Source organism: Antedon mediterranea, chromosome 3, assembly GCF_964355755.1.
Source record: "Antedon mediterranea chromosome 3, ecAntMedi1.1, whole genome shotgun sequence".
Classification (NCBI taxonomy): domain Eukaryota; kingdom Metazoa; phylum Echinodermata; class Crinoidea; order Comatulida; family Antedonidae; genus Antedon; species Antedon mediterranea.
Genome location: NC_092672.1, coordinates 11,047,687 through 11,064,647, shown reverse-complemented (window position 1 = coordinate 11,064,647; position 16,961 = coordinate 11,047,687). Strand labels below are relative to the sequence as shown.

Here is a 16,961-nt window from a genome sequence, read left to right as displayed (position 1 = left end):
CATATTGGTTGATTTTCTTAACCATGTTGTTTTTATTTATGTTTACAGTATTTAGCCTATAATTTATTTTTGGGTAAATAAAAGAAAGAAAAGCACAACAAATTTAGAATAAAAAATAAAATGAATGGAACGGAATAATAATAAGAGGAATAAATATAATATTGTCTAATATCAGGGCGGAATTAAAGCTATGAGTTTCTGCATTATAGCACTTTAGAAATACGATTTATACAAATCATAAAAATATACTACTCTGTAGGCTAGCCTACAACGAAATCTCACGGTATGTTTTAAAAAGTTTTTAGAAAAAGCTATTATATGTTTTACGCATGTGCAGTACTGTAGTATTCAATTTAAGTATGACCTATGACCTCTGCTGTCAACGTGTACAATGTTTTCATTGAATCTGCTCTGTGTGAGAGTGACCGTCAATAATGGTTGAAATTTATACAAGAATCCCTGGGAAAGACGCTGTATAAAACCTGTGTATTTTGATGAGTACTTTGGCTTTATTTATCCATCATGCATTCTAGACGAACAAAAAGCATGCCCCAAACAATTTTTATAGTATTTGTATTTATTTGTTTTGGCTATGGATGTTTTATACACTATCAATTACGAAATACTTTAGAAGAAGCTCGAGCAAGGTCCACACAGTACCAACAGCAACAGGAGTCACTCACAGCCCAGTTACAAGGTACTCCGATGCTCCAGTTACCGAGTCAAAAGCTAGGCCTAGCCTAGGAGGGTGGCCTTTCATATAAAGGAGGGATCAATCAATCATAGGGCACACTTTATAGAGAGCTAGGCAAGAAAGACCAGGCCTAGGCCTAGCTAAAGATTATTTTAATATTTTCAATTTCTTTAACAATTTTCCTTATCTTTTTCACCGAATAGCCTAGGCCTAGCCTAACTAGCTAGAGGGCCTACCTAGGCCTCTAGGCCTAGTCACAGAGTGTTACTGTTAGGCCTTTTTAAAAGGTTTAGTTATTAATATTAGTACTATTGGTACGACTCTAGGCCTACTACTTAATTTACTAGCCTAAGTACATTTTTTCATTTGATTTTGAATGATAAAAATTTCAAAAAAGGTATTTTCAGTACTTGATTAAAACCAGAGCTTTGAATTTGATTGATATAAGTGATATAACGTTTTTTTATGGATAAATTTCATTGCATAAGAATAAAAATATTATAATAATTAAATATTATTATTTAAACAATTTATGTTTGATCAGAGAGATAAGGATTTTGACGGTCAAAGTAGTAGCTACTGTCTGTAGGCCTAGTTAAAAAAAAAAAAATTCAACTATATCCCTAATCCCTCCTAGAGGGCCTAATCTGAATTTCATTTTGCTCTCTGATACTGTTGGAGGATCTTGTAATGTATTAAGAATTTTTTTTTCAGTTGTATATGAACATCGATCACGGTTAGAAAAGATTTTGCAAAAGGAGAAATCTGATCATAAACGTACAAAAGAAGGTGAGTGGTTGTAATGCACTTGTCAATTGTATGACCCACTATACGACTCCGGGAGAGATGCGTCAGTTGTCCGATATGCGTCATACCTTATGAATACCATGACGGACCTGTGCGTAAAAAATGTGACCTACCTTTAGGTGACCATGACGCACCCATTTTGACGCACTGTGACCATGTTTTTTATGATATTTTTAGTGGTAAAGTGACGGACATTAACACACCATCGTTCATTGATGTGACGTACCTTCTAGGTTTTTTGACGCACCCCTGTGTCAGTATACGGGGGTCGTATAGTGGGTCAAACAATTAACAAGTGCATAGTAATAGTATTATCTAAAGCTCATCTTGCCTCGTCCTCCCATTGACCAAAGAATTTGAGGTGTGGGCTTACGTAAGAATTAAAGTGTTGAGTGTGTAGTGATGATATTGAATCATTTTACATGCGAATTACAAATCCTAATTCAGAAGTTGGCAACAACTTCTTTGACATCACAATTCACTAATTGCAAGTTGGTGGTTATAGCTTTAATTGAAGATGCATTTTCCTCCAAAACATGAAAATAAAGATGAATGATATCAAACTTTGACTAGACCACTGGTATTGTAGTTTTAATAAATAAAAATAATGATTGCCGAAAAAAATAACCATGATTTTACCAATAAAAAAACATTAAACAGTTACATTTAACCAGAAAATTGTTGCCTTCCATGCAATAGGCTTCTAGTGTTTTTCAATGTTATTTATCTCACCGGGAATCAATATATTTTTTAATGCTTAATGATGGAAGGAAGTGAATTGAAGAAGTTAGGGGGATTTTTAATGTTTAGATTATAATTAGTGCATCCATGAGAATTAATTTGTTAATTCTAAATTTGGTTTCTTCTCTTTTGTTTTTAGATAATGATGTAGAAATGAGTAAGCTTAAGGTAAGCATTTTTACACTAGTGGCTATTTTGTGGCAGCAACCATGACATTATGCACACGTTACATCCATGAGCTACTGTAATACATGTACAAAGTGTATCATACCATTTTCTTAAAGATTCAAGATTTTTTATTGATCTATATTAAGTAGCATTACAAATTTGGACCGATATTTTTCACCAGTATTATATTAAGGCCTTCTGGACATAATTAGTTATGTAAATTTAATTCAAACACAACACTAAGGCTTCGTACCGACTCATTTGAATGTTTTCATTGTACAGTTTACCAACTGTTTCTGTAAAAAATATTTTCTAACACATTTTTTTTTTATTTCCAGCAAGAATCTTTAAATAAATACAATAGCTTAAATGCACAACATAAAATGCTTAAGGTAAGTAAAATACAGTAAATTGGAATACATTCCATTGAATGGTAAAAGTGATATTCAATGGTTCTATTCAATAGTTCTATTCAATAGTCTTGGCACACTGCAATTCTCATACGACACCATAATTGATCGACACCATAATTGATCTGCACCATGACTTGTCATATTGTTCTAATCAACAGTCTCAATCATTCCAAGTATTCTACCCATTCAACTCAAACCTTCATTATTTGTATATAAATAAACCTGTATATCTCCTCTCATAATTCCTGTCGATACCCACATGTGCCTATTCCCCATGGAAACTAGATTTATTTAAGTGATTGTGGTATCTATATCAACAAACCTTTACATTTTTTCATTACAAAAGTATGAATGACCCATTTCACTTACGATTGAGTCTTGGGCCTCTCCAGGATCAGTTCCAAATCAGGGCCTGATCTTGCTTGTTTACACTTGAGTTCCAAACAATGGCCCATGGGATTCATTTACTTATTTTCTTAAGCTATTGGTCTGCACAAGCTAACCCAAAAGTAAAAGCCTCTCCTGGACCCACCTTGAGAGACAATCCCAGGGTCGGCCTAACCTGATTTTTACACTTATTAATTGCCGAGTCTGGGCTGGCCTAAATCGAACTGTAGGTGTAAATGAGGTCTTAATCGCATCATAGCCAATGTCAAGTCAATTTTCTATATTAAATGTTTATTATATTTTTTCTTCACTAGAGTCGTCATGATGAAATTCAAGCAGAGTTTGATACACATAAAGTTGAGCATCAAAACTTGGTTGGAGATCATGAACGTCAAAAGTTTGAGCATCAGCAAAACGTTAGTGAATTAAAAGCAGATCTTGCAACTTTACAAGGTAAATATATTTATGTTATTTATTGATTTACCGCACTTTTCCAACAATTATATATTATAAATGTTGTTTAATGGTTAATGATGCAAAAAAAAAATATTGTGTTAACCATGTTTTGGGTAAATCCCAAAAATGGATAGGTTGGTATTAAATTTTTTTTTTTTCCCAGACCAAAAATGTGTTTTAAAAACACTTTTCATAGCACCCTAGGCTCATGCTAGCTTTAACTATTGTTTCAACAAAAGTTTATTAAATACTGTAGGCCTAGATTTTTTAAGCATAGGCCTAGGGCCTTTTTAAAGTAAAAAACAATCAAGATCGAAATAAACTATTTCGTGTTACATTACGTTTGACATTTGCTACATTGCGTGTGTTAATATATTATTTCAGATGAAAAACATTGAGTTTTAAATTGTTTTATCCATACGTAATTACACTGGCATTAAAGATATAAAAATTATATATTAAAATGAGCCTTTTTCGCCAATTTCTTATCGCGAGGAACTTCCCCACCAGCCATCGATCGATTGCGAAGTTGGACTAAGCTAGATAACTATTAAAAACATGTCTCAACCACTGTGTAATCAAAGCGTTTATTTAGTTAAAACTTGGATCCCCCCAAAATTGATAAACGCATATTCTGGTTATCACGTGATTGATTCACAGTTCGTTGCATGCTTCTTTTTGACACGTCTGGCGGAGATGTAATATATTCGCCAATTTGGCAACATTTTTCCACCATTTATTGGTTTCACAATTGCTGTTTGGCTCACAAAGGGAAAAAAATGCTGACCTTCATTTTCGTCAGTTTAGAGTCGGTCGGGCGTGGCCAACACAATATTTTTTTCTTTTTTTGCCTGATGATGGTTTTGTGTCGAAAGATTTTAAGCTGTTTAACCAAATATATGTAAATTCTATGAATATTTTAATTCACTTTTCTGAGAGTGTTTATTTCAATTTAGCTACAAACAAAATAATATGTGTGTTATAAACTTATTCAAACACTCGCTATTTTCCTTGATATTTTGTTCCTCCTTCTGGATTCTTTTGTCCTTGAAAATCCTATAGGATTCTCAATTTGTTTTTTAAAATCCCATAGGATTCTGGCTTTGGGCTATAGGATTTTATAACATCCTTTAATATGATTCTGAGTTTGTCTTTTAAAATCCTATAGGTCAAAATTGAGTCTTATAGTTTCTATAATACAATCACTAGTAATATTGTATGAATCCACTATAGGTTCTTATAGAATTGATTACTACAGGTAATCCACAGTAGTTAAATACAAATGTCATCCTTTTGGTGCAGTACCCGCTGCTTGGGCTTGAAGCTAACCATTGGCATAAGCTCGGTGGTCTAGAGGTTCTCAATGTACTTAATATAATTATTAAGTACAAAAGTCAAAAATGCCTTATTGTTTTGTGTATTACTGTAAGTAACTAGACCAGTAAAAGTAATCGTTCTACCAGCTGGGATAAGACATTTTAACAAAACATTTGTTAAAAAGTCCCTCTTATATTTATTAATTTTAGGCATTTTCGAGCACTGTAATTTCCATTTTTATATTGGATAATAAATGAATCTGTATCTGTAAAAACAAAATGTCAATGTTTTGCGGAGAAATGTATTTTGTTTGTTGCATTTCCTTTATCACTTTAGAAACCGTTGAAGAGCTGCAAAAAGACAATGACAGAGTTCGTAATATAAACAGTCAAGCCAATCAACAAATACAAGCGATCCAGGCTCAGGCTCAGTACCATAAGAATGACAGGGATCGAGTGGCTGAGCTAAACATGGACAACGAACATAAACTTGTTGCCCAACAGGTAAAAAAAACATTTTAAACTGTTTTTTTTTTTTAATGTAAATGTAAAGGATTCTCATCGCAGTAATGCTAAAAACTATTACTCGTACCTCATGCACGACTAAATTCAAAGTTTTTCATATGTTTAACTCAACTGTGAGTATGTCAACATTTTTTTGTGTTAGTTTGAGTTAATGGTTCAGTTGGGCTGAGTTCTCCAACCCACTGGCAAATCTTGATTGAATTTTGATTTTTGCATTAAATATGTCATTTGAAAAATTAAATGTGTTATTTATAATGTGCAGTAGTGTGTAGTTTTGCCGGGTTAAGTTAATAAATATTGGTACAGTACCTTAATTGTTTCTTCTTTTTTTCAGCAAGAGAATTATAAGCTGAAATATCAAATGCAAGAATTATCAGAACTTAATATCAACCTAAAGGTAAGAAATTCATTTAAATTTAATCAAACTTTATGTGACAAAAAATATGATGTGCCCAATATGGACAGAATGACTTCATATCATAACCTTATTTGAGCACATCACATTTGTTTGTCACATTAAGTTTGATGGTGTAGACAGACCATTAATGTATAAAATGTGAATGTGCATGAAAAAGAACTTGAACCTTATTCAAACAGTATTTGTTTGCCATTGATTGATGTTGCTGCCCAAAGGTTTCTTAAATTTCTAGAGATTATACATATAAGCATCAACTTTACAACGTGATCATTCCCAATAACTGCTGATTACATCACAAGAAATCAACATTATATTTTTAAAATGATATTGTTTTATAGAAACAAATTGAACAAATTCAGCCAGCAAATCCAAATTTAGCAGGTCAACAGCAACAGGTTTTGCAAAATAAACAATTGGGCCATATGGAGCAAAAACCAGGAACACTAGACTCAAGAATACCATTACAGGGACTACCAAAAGACCCCATTAAACAACAAAATCAATTTGGCGTAAACAAGCAGCAAATTGGACAACAGGTGCAGCAGTTTGGACAACAAGAGCAACAATTTGGACAACAAGAGAAACAGGAAAATGGAAATGACTTTAAGATTTATTACGAAAAGTTTAAAAAGAATACTTTAGGACAGAAGCAACAGTTTAGAATACCAGATAATCAAATTGTACCTGCAGCTAATGAAGCTGCAAAGGTGCCAGTTTTGCCAGGAATTGAAAAGCATTTCCTGGGAAACCAAGAACTAATTCCAGATAAAGAAGAAAAAGAACAAAATGATGAGAGTGAAAAAAAAGAAGGAAAGTATAAGAACAAGGAAAATGATGAAGAAATGGATGTTGATGAGAAAGAACGAGAGAGAGTGAGAAAGGAAAAAGAAAAACAACAGTTTGAGCTGCAGAGGGAAAGAGAAGAGCAAAGAGTTCTTGCAGAGGAAGGTCAACAAGGAAATGAGTATGATGAAAATAAGGTTGTGAAGGAGGCAGAAGAAGAAGAAGAGGAGGAGGAGGGGAATGAAGGAGACCAAGATGAAGATTATAGACAACAACGTCTTGAACATATACGTCAACAAAAAGAGTTAGAAGTAGATGAAAATGTAAATGAAGAAGATGGGGATGAGGATGAAGACAAAGGTAATGTCAGACAACCAGATGCAAATGCAATAAACGGGAACCAGCAGGAGGATGAGATCAATGACGGACAGAAAGCTGATGAATACAGGAAAAAACTTGCTGAACGAGAAGCGAGAATACGTGAGCGAGATGAGAAAAGACAGAGGGAGCGAGAAAGGGACGAGAAGCTAATGGCAGCTGAAAGAGCTAGACAAGTAATGCTGGCACAAGGTTTAGATCCAGAAGAAGCAGATAGGAGACTGCAAGAAATGTACCCTAACAATTATCAACAGGTACGTCTACTTTTATATTACCTAAAGATGGGGTGTTGAGTTGAGGGTACCCTTGATAACAGTGTTTCCTGACAAGGAAGGGTCATGCTAACTGTATTTAAAGTTTGCATACAAATGCATTGCTGTCTTGAGACCTTTGACAAACCTATTGCCTTGTTTTTTTATTGTTTTTTTTTCTTGAAACCACCGCACCACTTTTTTTCTTGTGGCTACGGCACTAGTCTACTGCAAGCTCTAGTACAAACACTTTTATGAATGTATGTCTAAATATCTTTCTTAAGACTGAAAGTCTGTTTGTGTTTGTAGGAAGACGAAGGTAATGGAAGAGTTGAAGGCGATGAACGTGAATCTAAAGCTGCGAATGGTGGCAATGGTGCGGAAAATAGTGACGATGACCCTGTCGATAAGAATGCTATAGCTAGGTAAGAGATCCAGGACATCTTGTCCTTGCTAATTTCTTTTAAGAGTTTTTGCCATTTTTTGAAAAAATCCTGGGAATAAATTTTTTTTTTAAACAATCTTTAAATAAATCATTTACAATTATTATGATTAGACAAAGAGAAGATCAAAGACAAGCAGCGGATCAACAGGTTGCCATTCAACCACAACAAGGGGATGAAGAAGACAATGAGGATGAGGACAACGAAGGCGACGAAGAAGATGAGGACTACAATGAAAAACTACAACAGCAAAGAGAAAGGCACTTACAAGAACAAGAACAACGCAGACAAGGTAAGTGAAATATGTTGGTGCAAAGAGTTCACCTATTCCAAAACTGGATGATGAATTATGACATTTGTCAAAACCTACACACATATACTGATTTGTTTATATATATATATATATATAAACACAAGAGGCAAAGAACATTAATTCTAAACCGCCCGGTGATATACTGAAATTTAATTAATTAATTTGAAACGATAAAGATGAGGAAATCTGTGAGAATGAGAAAAAGTCGCCCCAACCGAGACTCAAACTCGGACCGCCTGCTTGATATGCAGATGTCCTAACCATTAGACCACTGGGGCTTTCATGGTATTGTTCGAACTCGATTGGATAACGACTCTTTAACATTCTCGGCGTGGTACGGCGGAACAGCACTAGTCCTCAGTTGTACGCACGCGCAACATATATATATAGTGTATACAGTATTAGGGAGACAAACAAGTGGTTCCTTTATAGGAGTGTCCCCTGAATAGGAGTGTCCACTGAATATGAGATGTCATAGTGTTGAAACATACATTGTTTCATTTAGTTCATGTAAGGGTTTCACAGCATTTCTACCATGCAAAATTGAGATAACATGTACATACTATTCTACTTTAAAGTTTTTGTGTACCCTTTCTGGTTTATTATTTTAACATCTTAATCCAGTTTTAACTGACCATTCTATCGTCGTAGTTCAAATATTGCAAAGCAACCAAGTTAGATGGGTTTTCATTCATTCATTCATTTATTCGGTCATAATCAACATACAATACATGATTGCATAACAATGTTACAATACAGAAAGTTAAAACTTGAGACTCGCAATTAAAAGGAGGAAAAAATGTTATAAACAATCTAAAACAATGCAAATGTCTAAAATGATGGTTAATTTAAAGTATCTATTCTGAGAGAGTATATCTATATATAAATTTACGTAAGAGCAAAATTCGGTAAATCGCGCCTTACTTCTAGAATTTTTACTTGATGGTATATAAAGTTGGTTCGTACTTTCGGTACTGATTTTAACCACCTGATGTAACCCTGCTTACTAATTAAATTAAGTTAATTAGATAAATAATTATTGACGATTAAAACGAATTTAGGTTCAACGATTTTCCCCAAATAGGGGTGTTTTCCGATCGTGGTATACACTGTCTAATGGATGTCCATCTTGAAAAATACCCGCCACAAAAATGCGAGGAGGCTTCGCATTTTCCTATCTCCTCCTATGATAATTGTTTTTAATAGCTGAAAACTGGTTGAATAGCTAGAGTACAGCATCATAATGTTGAAGACAGGCCGATTTTCTTAAAAAAATACTATTTTGATAGATTTAATATACGATTATACAAATGTATTGATTTGCGATGAATGGAACATCCCAGAGTTTGGTTTAACACAAGTAGGTGAATTTATGAGCCCTTGGTTTAGCACATACGGTAGGTAAATATATGGGCCCTTTGAGAATAAACGTAAATAATACTGTAAATACCTATTAACTATTTTTGGTCCTCATTTGAATCGAACATTTCTTACTGTGAATGTTCGTACTGTTAGATGTAATATAAAAATATATACAAATAAACTTTATTACTGAGATTGTGGTTAGGCCCTACTGTTAGATATATAAACACAGTTCCTTCTCAACGTTTGTATTAATTAATAATTACCAATAATATAAACGTCGTAGGGGTGTATCGTGACATGTACTTTAATATTTCAATCGATTATGACAGTGACAGTTTTAACAAAGTATTAAATCGCAAATGTTTTACTGTATTTAGAGGTATATTATTGATAGGCCTATAAAACATGAACAAAATATTTCGTTACTGAGTGGATAAAGAATATATTTAAAAATTGTTCCTCTTTGTACCTATCCGCTTTCCCATCCCTCAACCCTAATGTTACATACAAAACACAAATTGGGTTTCTTTAAATGAGTCCAAATAAAAAATTTGGACTCATTTTGTGATAAGTTTCTCCTTCGGAAGTAATTCCCAGGGTGCTAATTTTAATTGACTACATAAATCATCGTGTCTATTATTCGTTTCTGTAAACGACAATGTATTATAGTCCTGCGGTACGTACATTTGAAATCGCCAGTTTTGTTACGCTCGCTCGCGTACCATCTAGTATACAAAATGAATAATGAATGTTTATGAGTGCGATGGGGCAAATAATTTCATGAGGTGAAAGATGAAAGTGTATAACATTAGCTGGCCTGGGTACATTGTTCGTATTAATAGATTTTCATTAATTTAATGTATTATTATTATTTATTTTACAGAAATGTTCGAAGCTGAGGAACATAATAACCAGGCTGATGATGCATACGAACGTCAACGACAAGCAGTAAGTATTATACAAATATTGCCTGCTTAGAGGTGAAATATAAGATTTGACATCCATGAGGAAATGATGTTTTTCTCGAGCTACTATATAATTCCTGAAGCAAAGCTAAATTAATTTTTAATTATTTGTTTATTTTATTTTAGGATAAGGAAGAAAATGAAGAAAACCAAGATGTACAAGCTCAAGTACCTGGTAAGTTTTTGATTATTTGATTGGTAGGTTGAACTATAAAAGCATTAGGGCATAACCAAGATGTCAGAGTTCAAGTAACTGGTAAGTTTAAATTTATTTGATTGGTGGCTTGAACTATAAAAGCATTAGGGCATAACCAAGATGTCAGAGTTCAAGTAACTGGTAAGTTTAAGTTTATTTGATCGGTTGGTTAAACTATGAAAGCATTAGGGCATAACCAAGATGTACAAGTACATGGTAAGTTTTAGTTTATTTCATTTTATTCATATACTGCACAGTTTTTAAACAGATTTACATAATTGTATATAATATATTTTGATTTTTTGATGGCATATTTAAACTTGGTAAATATTATTTTCGGATATTTGTAATTTTACATTAAAAATGTTAGTTCTTTAAAAAATCAGTTGCATCTTTAGTCAACAGTAGTGGTATTGGGTAATAATAGTATTGTCTTTAAAACTAATTATTGTTTACAGGACATATAGTATTTGTATGTTCATACAACTTACCTTTTTTCATTGGTTCAATGCATTTACAACATTTTATTTTGGCATTCTTTTGAGGGAGGTTTCGCAAACTTACAAATACGATAACGAAAACTGATTTTTTTTTAGCTAATCCCCATTTCATGTTCGTATCTACAAAATGAGTATAGTTTTTGATCTATTTTGCAAATTTTGCATTCGAATCAGGAATGATTCATGATTATAATATAATTATAGATTTATTGAAAGTAATTTACTAAAAGTTTTTCAAGTCCTCACTCGCTTTGATGTTAAGCTAGTTCTAGGCAGCCAAGCAACACACGTAGGCCTACCTGCACACTTCGTTCAGATTTACCACAGTCATATTTTGGATGGCACCCTCAATATTTTGTTGCCATGCGAAACAGATTTTTACTGGCTTAGGTTATCGTATTCGTAACGTTGCGAAACCTCTCTAATGTATTAAATAATAAGTGTTGGTTATGCTAGACAGTAGGATCCAGGCATCACTCCCTATCTTATTCTTAATGCTTGTGGATGAACTAATCTGCTATACATACTATTTATTTTATTATGTCCCTTTTAGTACTTGTTTTTTGATAATTTAATGTATTATTAAATGATATCAACATCATCAACAGTCTCATCTCCTTCATAGGTGGCATATTAGCATCACTATTTCCATCATAGCAGTGTTACACCTACCATCAGAACAAATGATATCAACATCATCAACAGTCTCATCTCCTTCATAGGGGGCATATTAGCATCACTATTTCTATCATCATAGCAGTGTTACACCTACCATCAGAATAAATGATATCAACATCATCAACAGTCTCATCTCCTTCATTGGTGGCATATTAGCATCACTATTTCTATCATCATAGCAGTGTTACACCTACCATCAGAACAAATGATATCAACATCATCAACAGTCTCATCTCCTTCATAGGTGGCATATTAGCATCACTATTTCCATCATAGCAGTGTTACACCTACCATCAGAACAAATGATATCAACATCATCAACAGTCTCATCTCCTTCATAGGTGGCATATTAGCATCACTATTTCCATCATAGCAGTGTTACACCTACCATCAGAACAAATGATATCAACATCATCAACAGTCTCATCTCCTTCATAGGTGGCATATTAGCATCACTATTTCCATCATAGCAGTGTTACATCTACCATCAGAACAAATGATATCAACATCATCAACAGTCTCATCTCCTTCATAGGTGGCATATTAGCATCACTATTTCTATCATCATAGTAGTGTTACCTACCATCAGAACAAATGATATCAACATCATCAACAGTCTCATCTCCTTCATAGGTGGAATATTAGCATCACTATTTCTATCATCATAGTGTTACACCTACCATCAGAACAAATGATATCAACATCATCAACAGTCTCATCTCCTTCATAGGTGGCATATTAGCATCACTATTTCTATCATCATAGTAGTGTTACCTACCATCAGAACAAATGATATCAACATCATCAACAGTCTCATCTCCTTCATAGGTGGAATATTAGCATCACTATTTCTATCATCATAGTAGTGTTACACCTACCATCAGAACAAATGATATCAACATCATCAACAGTCTCATCTCCTTCATAGGTGGCATATTAGCATCACTATTTCCATCATCATAGTAGTGTTACACCTACCATCAGAACAAATGATATCAACATCATCAACAGTCTCATCTCCTTCATAGGTGGAATATTAGCATCACTATTTCTATCATCATAGTAGTGTTACACCTACCATCAGAACAAATGATATCAACATCATCAACAGTCTCATCTCCTTCATAGGTGGCATATTAGCATCACTATTTCTATCATCATAGTAGTGTTACACCTACCATCAGAACAAATGATATCAACATCATCAACAGTCTCATCTCCTTCATAGGTGGCATTATTAGCATCACTATTTCCATCATCATAGTATAGTGTTACACCTACCATCAGAACAAATGATATCAACATCATCAACAGTCTCGTCTCCTTCATAGGTGGCATATTAGCATCACTATTTCTATCATCATAGTAGTGTTACATCTACCATCAGAACAAATGATATCAACATCATCAACAGTCTCATCTCCTTCATAGGTGGCATATTAGCATCACTATTTCCATCATCATAGTAGTGTTACATCTACCATCAGAACAAATGATATCAACATCATCAACAGTCTCATCTCCTTCATAGGTGGCATATTAGCATCACTATTTCTATCATCATAGTAGTGTTACCTACCATCAGAACAAATGATATCAACATCATCAACAGTCTCATCTCCTTCATAGGTGGCATATTAGCATCACTATTTCTATCATCATAGTAGTGTTACCTACCATCAGAACAAATGATATCAACATCATCAACAGTCTAATCTCCTTCATAGGTGGCATATTAGCATCACTATTTCCATCATCATAGCAGTGTTACGCCTACCATTAGAACAAATGATATCAACATCATCAACAGTCTCATCTCCTTCATAGGTGGCATATTAGCATCACTATTTCTATCATAGCAGTGTTACGCCTACCATCAGAACAAATGATATCAACATCATCAACAGTCTTATCTCCTTCATAGGTTGAATATTAGCATCACTATTTCTATCATCATAGTAGTGTTTCCTACCATCAGAACCTCGTCCTTCATACCGTAGGTGCCATATTAAAAACCACATCATTATCATCACTACAATGATGTACCGTATGTCATCAGTAAAACAATTGCTATCAACATTGTCATTATCACCTGCATGTTATCAACACCATCACTATTGTAACTTGAAATGGCCAGTTGACATTTTGGTCTGCACTGTTCAGCATTCTATGCACGACATTGCAAGTCATGTGATGGCACCACATTATTTTCATGCATATGTCACAAATGTCACGCTAGGTCACATGATCTGCATGGGCAACCAATGTTTGTATCATTCAGAAACCAACTGTGACGTATGCGCAGTCAGTGCGCAAATTATGATCATAAATTATTTTTGAACTTCATGACATTTCCCAGCAATGACACAACTGCGACCATTGCACAGATACTTGCGCACAGTTTACAAATTATTCTAACAATTTGTGCCCATGTGTCATACATTGTCTCGCTTTCTGCAAGTTGCCACGTATGACTTATTTATTGTCACGCATTCAATGCGGGGTAGCTGGTACCAACATTTGTGTCAATGGGACTTAACTTAAATGTTGTCATTCTATTTTTATTATAATAATTACCAGCAAACCCATCTATTTTAAGCACTATTATCATAGTGTTGAGAATAGTTGTCATCAACGACATCATTAGTTTTCTAAATTTAGGCATATTACCGATGATAGTCACTGTCAGTCAAAGGTGGCAATCCTATTCACAAGACAAACATACACAAGATGCTCTAAATAAACAAATCTTAAATCTTTAGGAGTACAGTTGTTTTTAGACAGGATTTAAACCCAGTACCATGAGATCGGTAGCTGAGCATCTTATCCATTAAGTTAAAACTCCATTCACTCATAAACCTCAACACCAAAACCAACCATCATCTTATCAGTATTATCTATATATCCTTTTTAGTGTATTAATATTATTAGTTTTATTATTTATTATTTATTTATTATAATATTATAAAATAACTTTTTTTTTTGCAGTTGAAGATCCAGATGATGCAAATAATAAAGAGGTGAGAAAATGATTGTACTACTGTGATATATTTGTAATCCATTTTTACTTAAATGATTGTTAATATTGGCTTTATACCATTTTCACATCTACAAAAAGTAACAACTTGTAAAAAGTTGTAACCAGCTTCATGTAGTGTGAAAGCAATTTTGTGAAAATTGATAAAAACACACCAGGCTTGTTCTTTGTCCTGAGTTCATATTGTGCATGTGTGTTTGTCCTGGTATTTAACTGACCAATCACAGTACACCTGTTTAAAAATATCGGAACGTGACACTTAAAATTTCCTTTTCTCGTCGTTCATTTTTTTAAAAAATAGAATGTCAATACTACTTCCGAGATTTCACAAGGTTTGCGACATGTGTGAAAACATTTACTAAGTCAATGTATGTTACAACTTGTTAAAAGTCACTGACATGGCGAATTCAATATCTTAGAAGTGCAGTGTTTTTAATGATCTTAGAATTGAAATTGAAACTACTGCACCATCCTGTGCAGCCTCATCTCTGCCGTAAGGCCAACTTACACAGATGAGCAGTAACAGTAAGCAGAAAACCGTAGCTTTATCCCACATAGAATCTGTATCTATCCTGAGTGGTTTCCGTTAAACCGCTTCAAGTTTTGTGTAAATAGTCATAAGAAGTAATTTGGATACTCTATTTTTGTTTTCTGCTTACCCTTACCGCTAATCTATGTAAATTGGCCTTTAGAGTTCCGCAGTTCTAGTCGCATTTAAAATGATGGCAACCTATTACCCACACCTTGCACTTCAATAACTATAAGTTATTTATTTAGTTTATATATGTTCTACTAATTAATATCATATACGTAAAACCTGAGGTATGCATACAAACAGTACACATACAAGTTTGCCATTAATAGGACGACCTTAGTAGTTATTAAAGCTACAATAAAACCAATTGTTTTTTTTTAGTATCGTGAAAGAGAAGATGCAGATTTTGATGCAGGACAAGAGGTAAGTAACACATATTAGAAACAACTGTTTCTCAATTGATGTGTGTCGTATGGCATCTATATATCCACCAACAAAATTTCCAGCTTAAATGGCCTGGGGAAAGCCGGCATTTTGTATTTTCAAAATGGCCTCCATAAAATACAGGTTTTTCTCATATCCCCGCTTCTACATCATGTATGGAAATGATTTTGGTGGCAAAGTGTACGTTTTGAGGGTCAAAGAATCCAAATAGACAATTTTGAATTTCACCCAAAATATAGATTTGTGCTTGTATCTCAGCTTCTATAGCATATATAGACATGTTTTTTGTGGATGTAGGTTTTGATCACAAGTCAAGGAATACTAAAACAGAATTTGAAGTTCACCCAATGGCTGTCACTTTGATTTTCGTGGAGACTCCTATGAAATGAATAAGAAAAAAATGTTTTTAACACTACCGGGCCAACCACTATTAAGGGAACACTTTGTGGGGTCTCAAAAACTGTATTTTTTTCTTTTACCTCCTTTCGTTTCTCACATTTTAATTGTTTTACATTTTTAGCAGGAAGAAAATAAAGAATAAGAAATGTCAATCATCCTCTTCAGTAGGCGTGTTATGCTCGATGAACTACGACCAAAAACATCTGCAACTTGTGAAGGCCAATTTACACAGATGACGGTAACGGTAAGCGGAAAACAAAAATATAGAACCTATGTTATTTCTTATACTGTAATCATTTACACAAAACGAGGTTGAGTGGAAACCCATTCAGGATAGATACAGATCATATCTGGGACAAGCTACGTGTTTGAGTGGAAACCCATTTAGGATAGATACAGATCCTATCTGGGACAAGCTACGCGTTTGTCCGTTTACTGTTACTGCTTGTCTGTGTAAATTGACCTTTAGAGAAATAGTATATATTTTGTACATTCAAGTTTACACTTTCACGTTTTCTCATTTTACATAATGTCATTGTAAGTTCTTATGCTTGTAAAAACGAAATCAGTGAGCAAGCATTTTAATATCATTCTTTACCTATTTTGTTTTTATTTTTATAGTATTAGATGTTAAGTTTTAACTATCAAATGCAATATTGTTATGTTCATATCTATTGTATTGGACAATTTGTGTTACCAACATATCACTTTTCATTGAGTATATTTGTATGAAATTATGTAATTCAATT

General features: G+C 33.8%; 1 protein-coding gene across 2 annotated transcripts; it reads left to right on the top strand.

The window, feature by feature from the left end:
• The first annotated feature begins 432 nt into the window (after positions 1–432).
• On the top strand, positions 433–16,480 carry LOC140044868 (uncharacterized). 2 transcript variants are annotated; one of them, XM_072089558.1, is made up of 16 exons: positions 433–697; positions 1,409–1,483; positions 2,382–2,410; positions 2,749–2,802; positions 3,525–3,663; positions 5,320–5,486; positions 5,842–5,904; positions 6,264–7,340; positions 7,647–7,762; positions 7,894–8,072; positions 10,342–10,406; positions 10,550–10,598; positions 10,925–10,942; positions 14,786–14,817; positions 15,751–15,792; positions 16,334–16,480. In XM_072089558.1, exons 1-16 carry the CDS (start codon positions 523–525, stop codon positions 16,352–16,354), a joined length of 2,301 nt encoding a protein of 766 aa, XP_071945659.1. In that variant the 5' UTR covers positions 433–522; the 3' UTR covers positions 16,355–16,480. The 2 variants fall into 2 exon arrangements, with proteins under 2 accessions (XP_071945659.1, XP_071945660.1); XM_072089559.1 differs by lacking the exon at positions 10,925–10,942.
• The last annotated feature ends 481 nt before the right edge of the window (positions 16,481–16,961 follow it).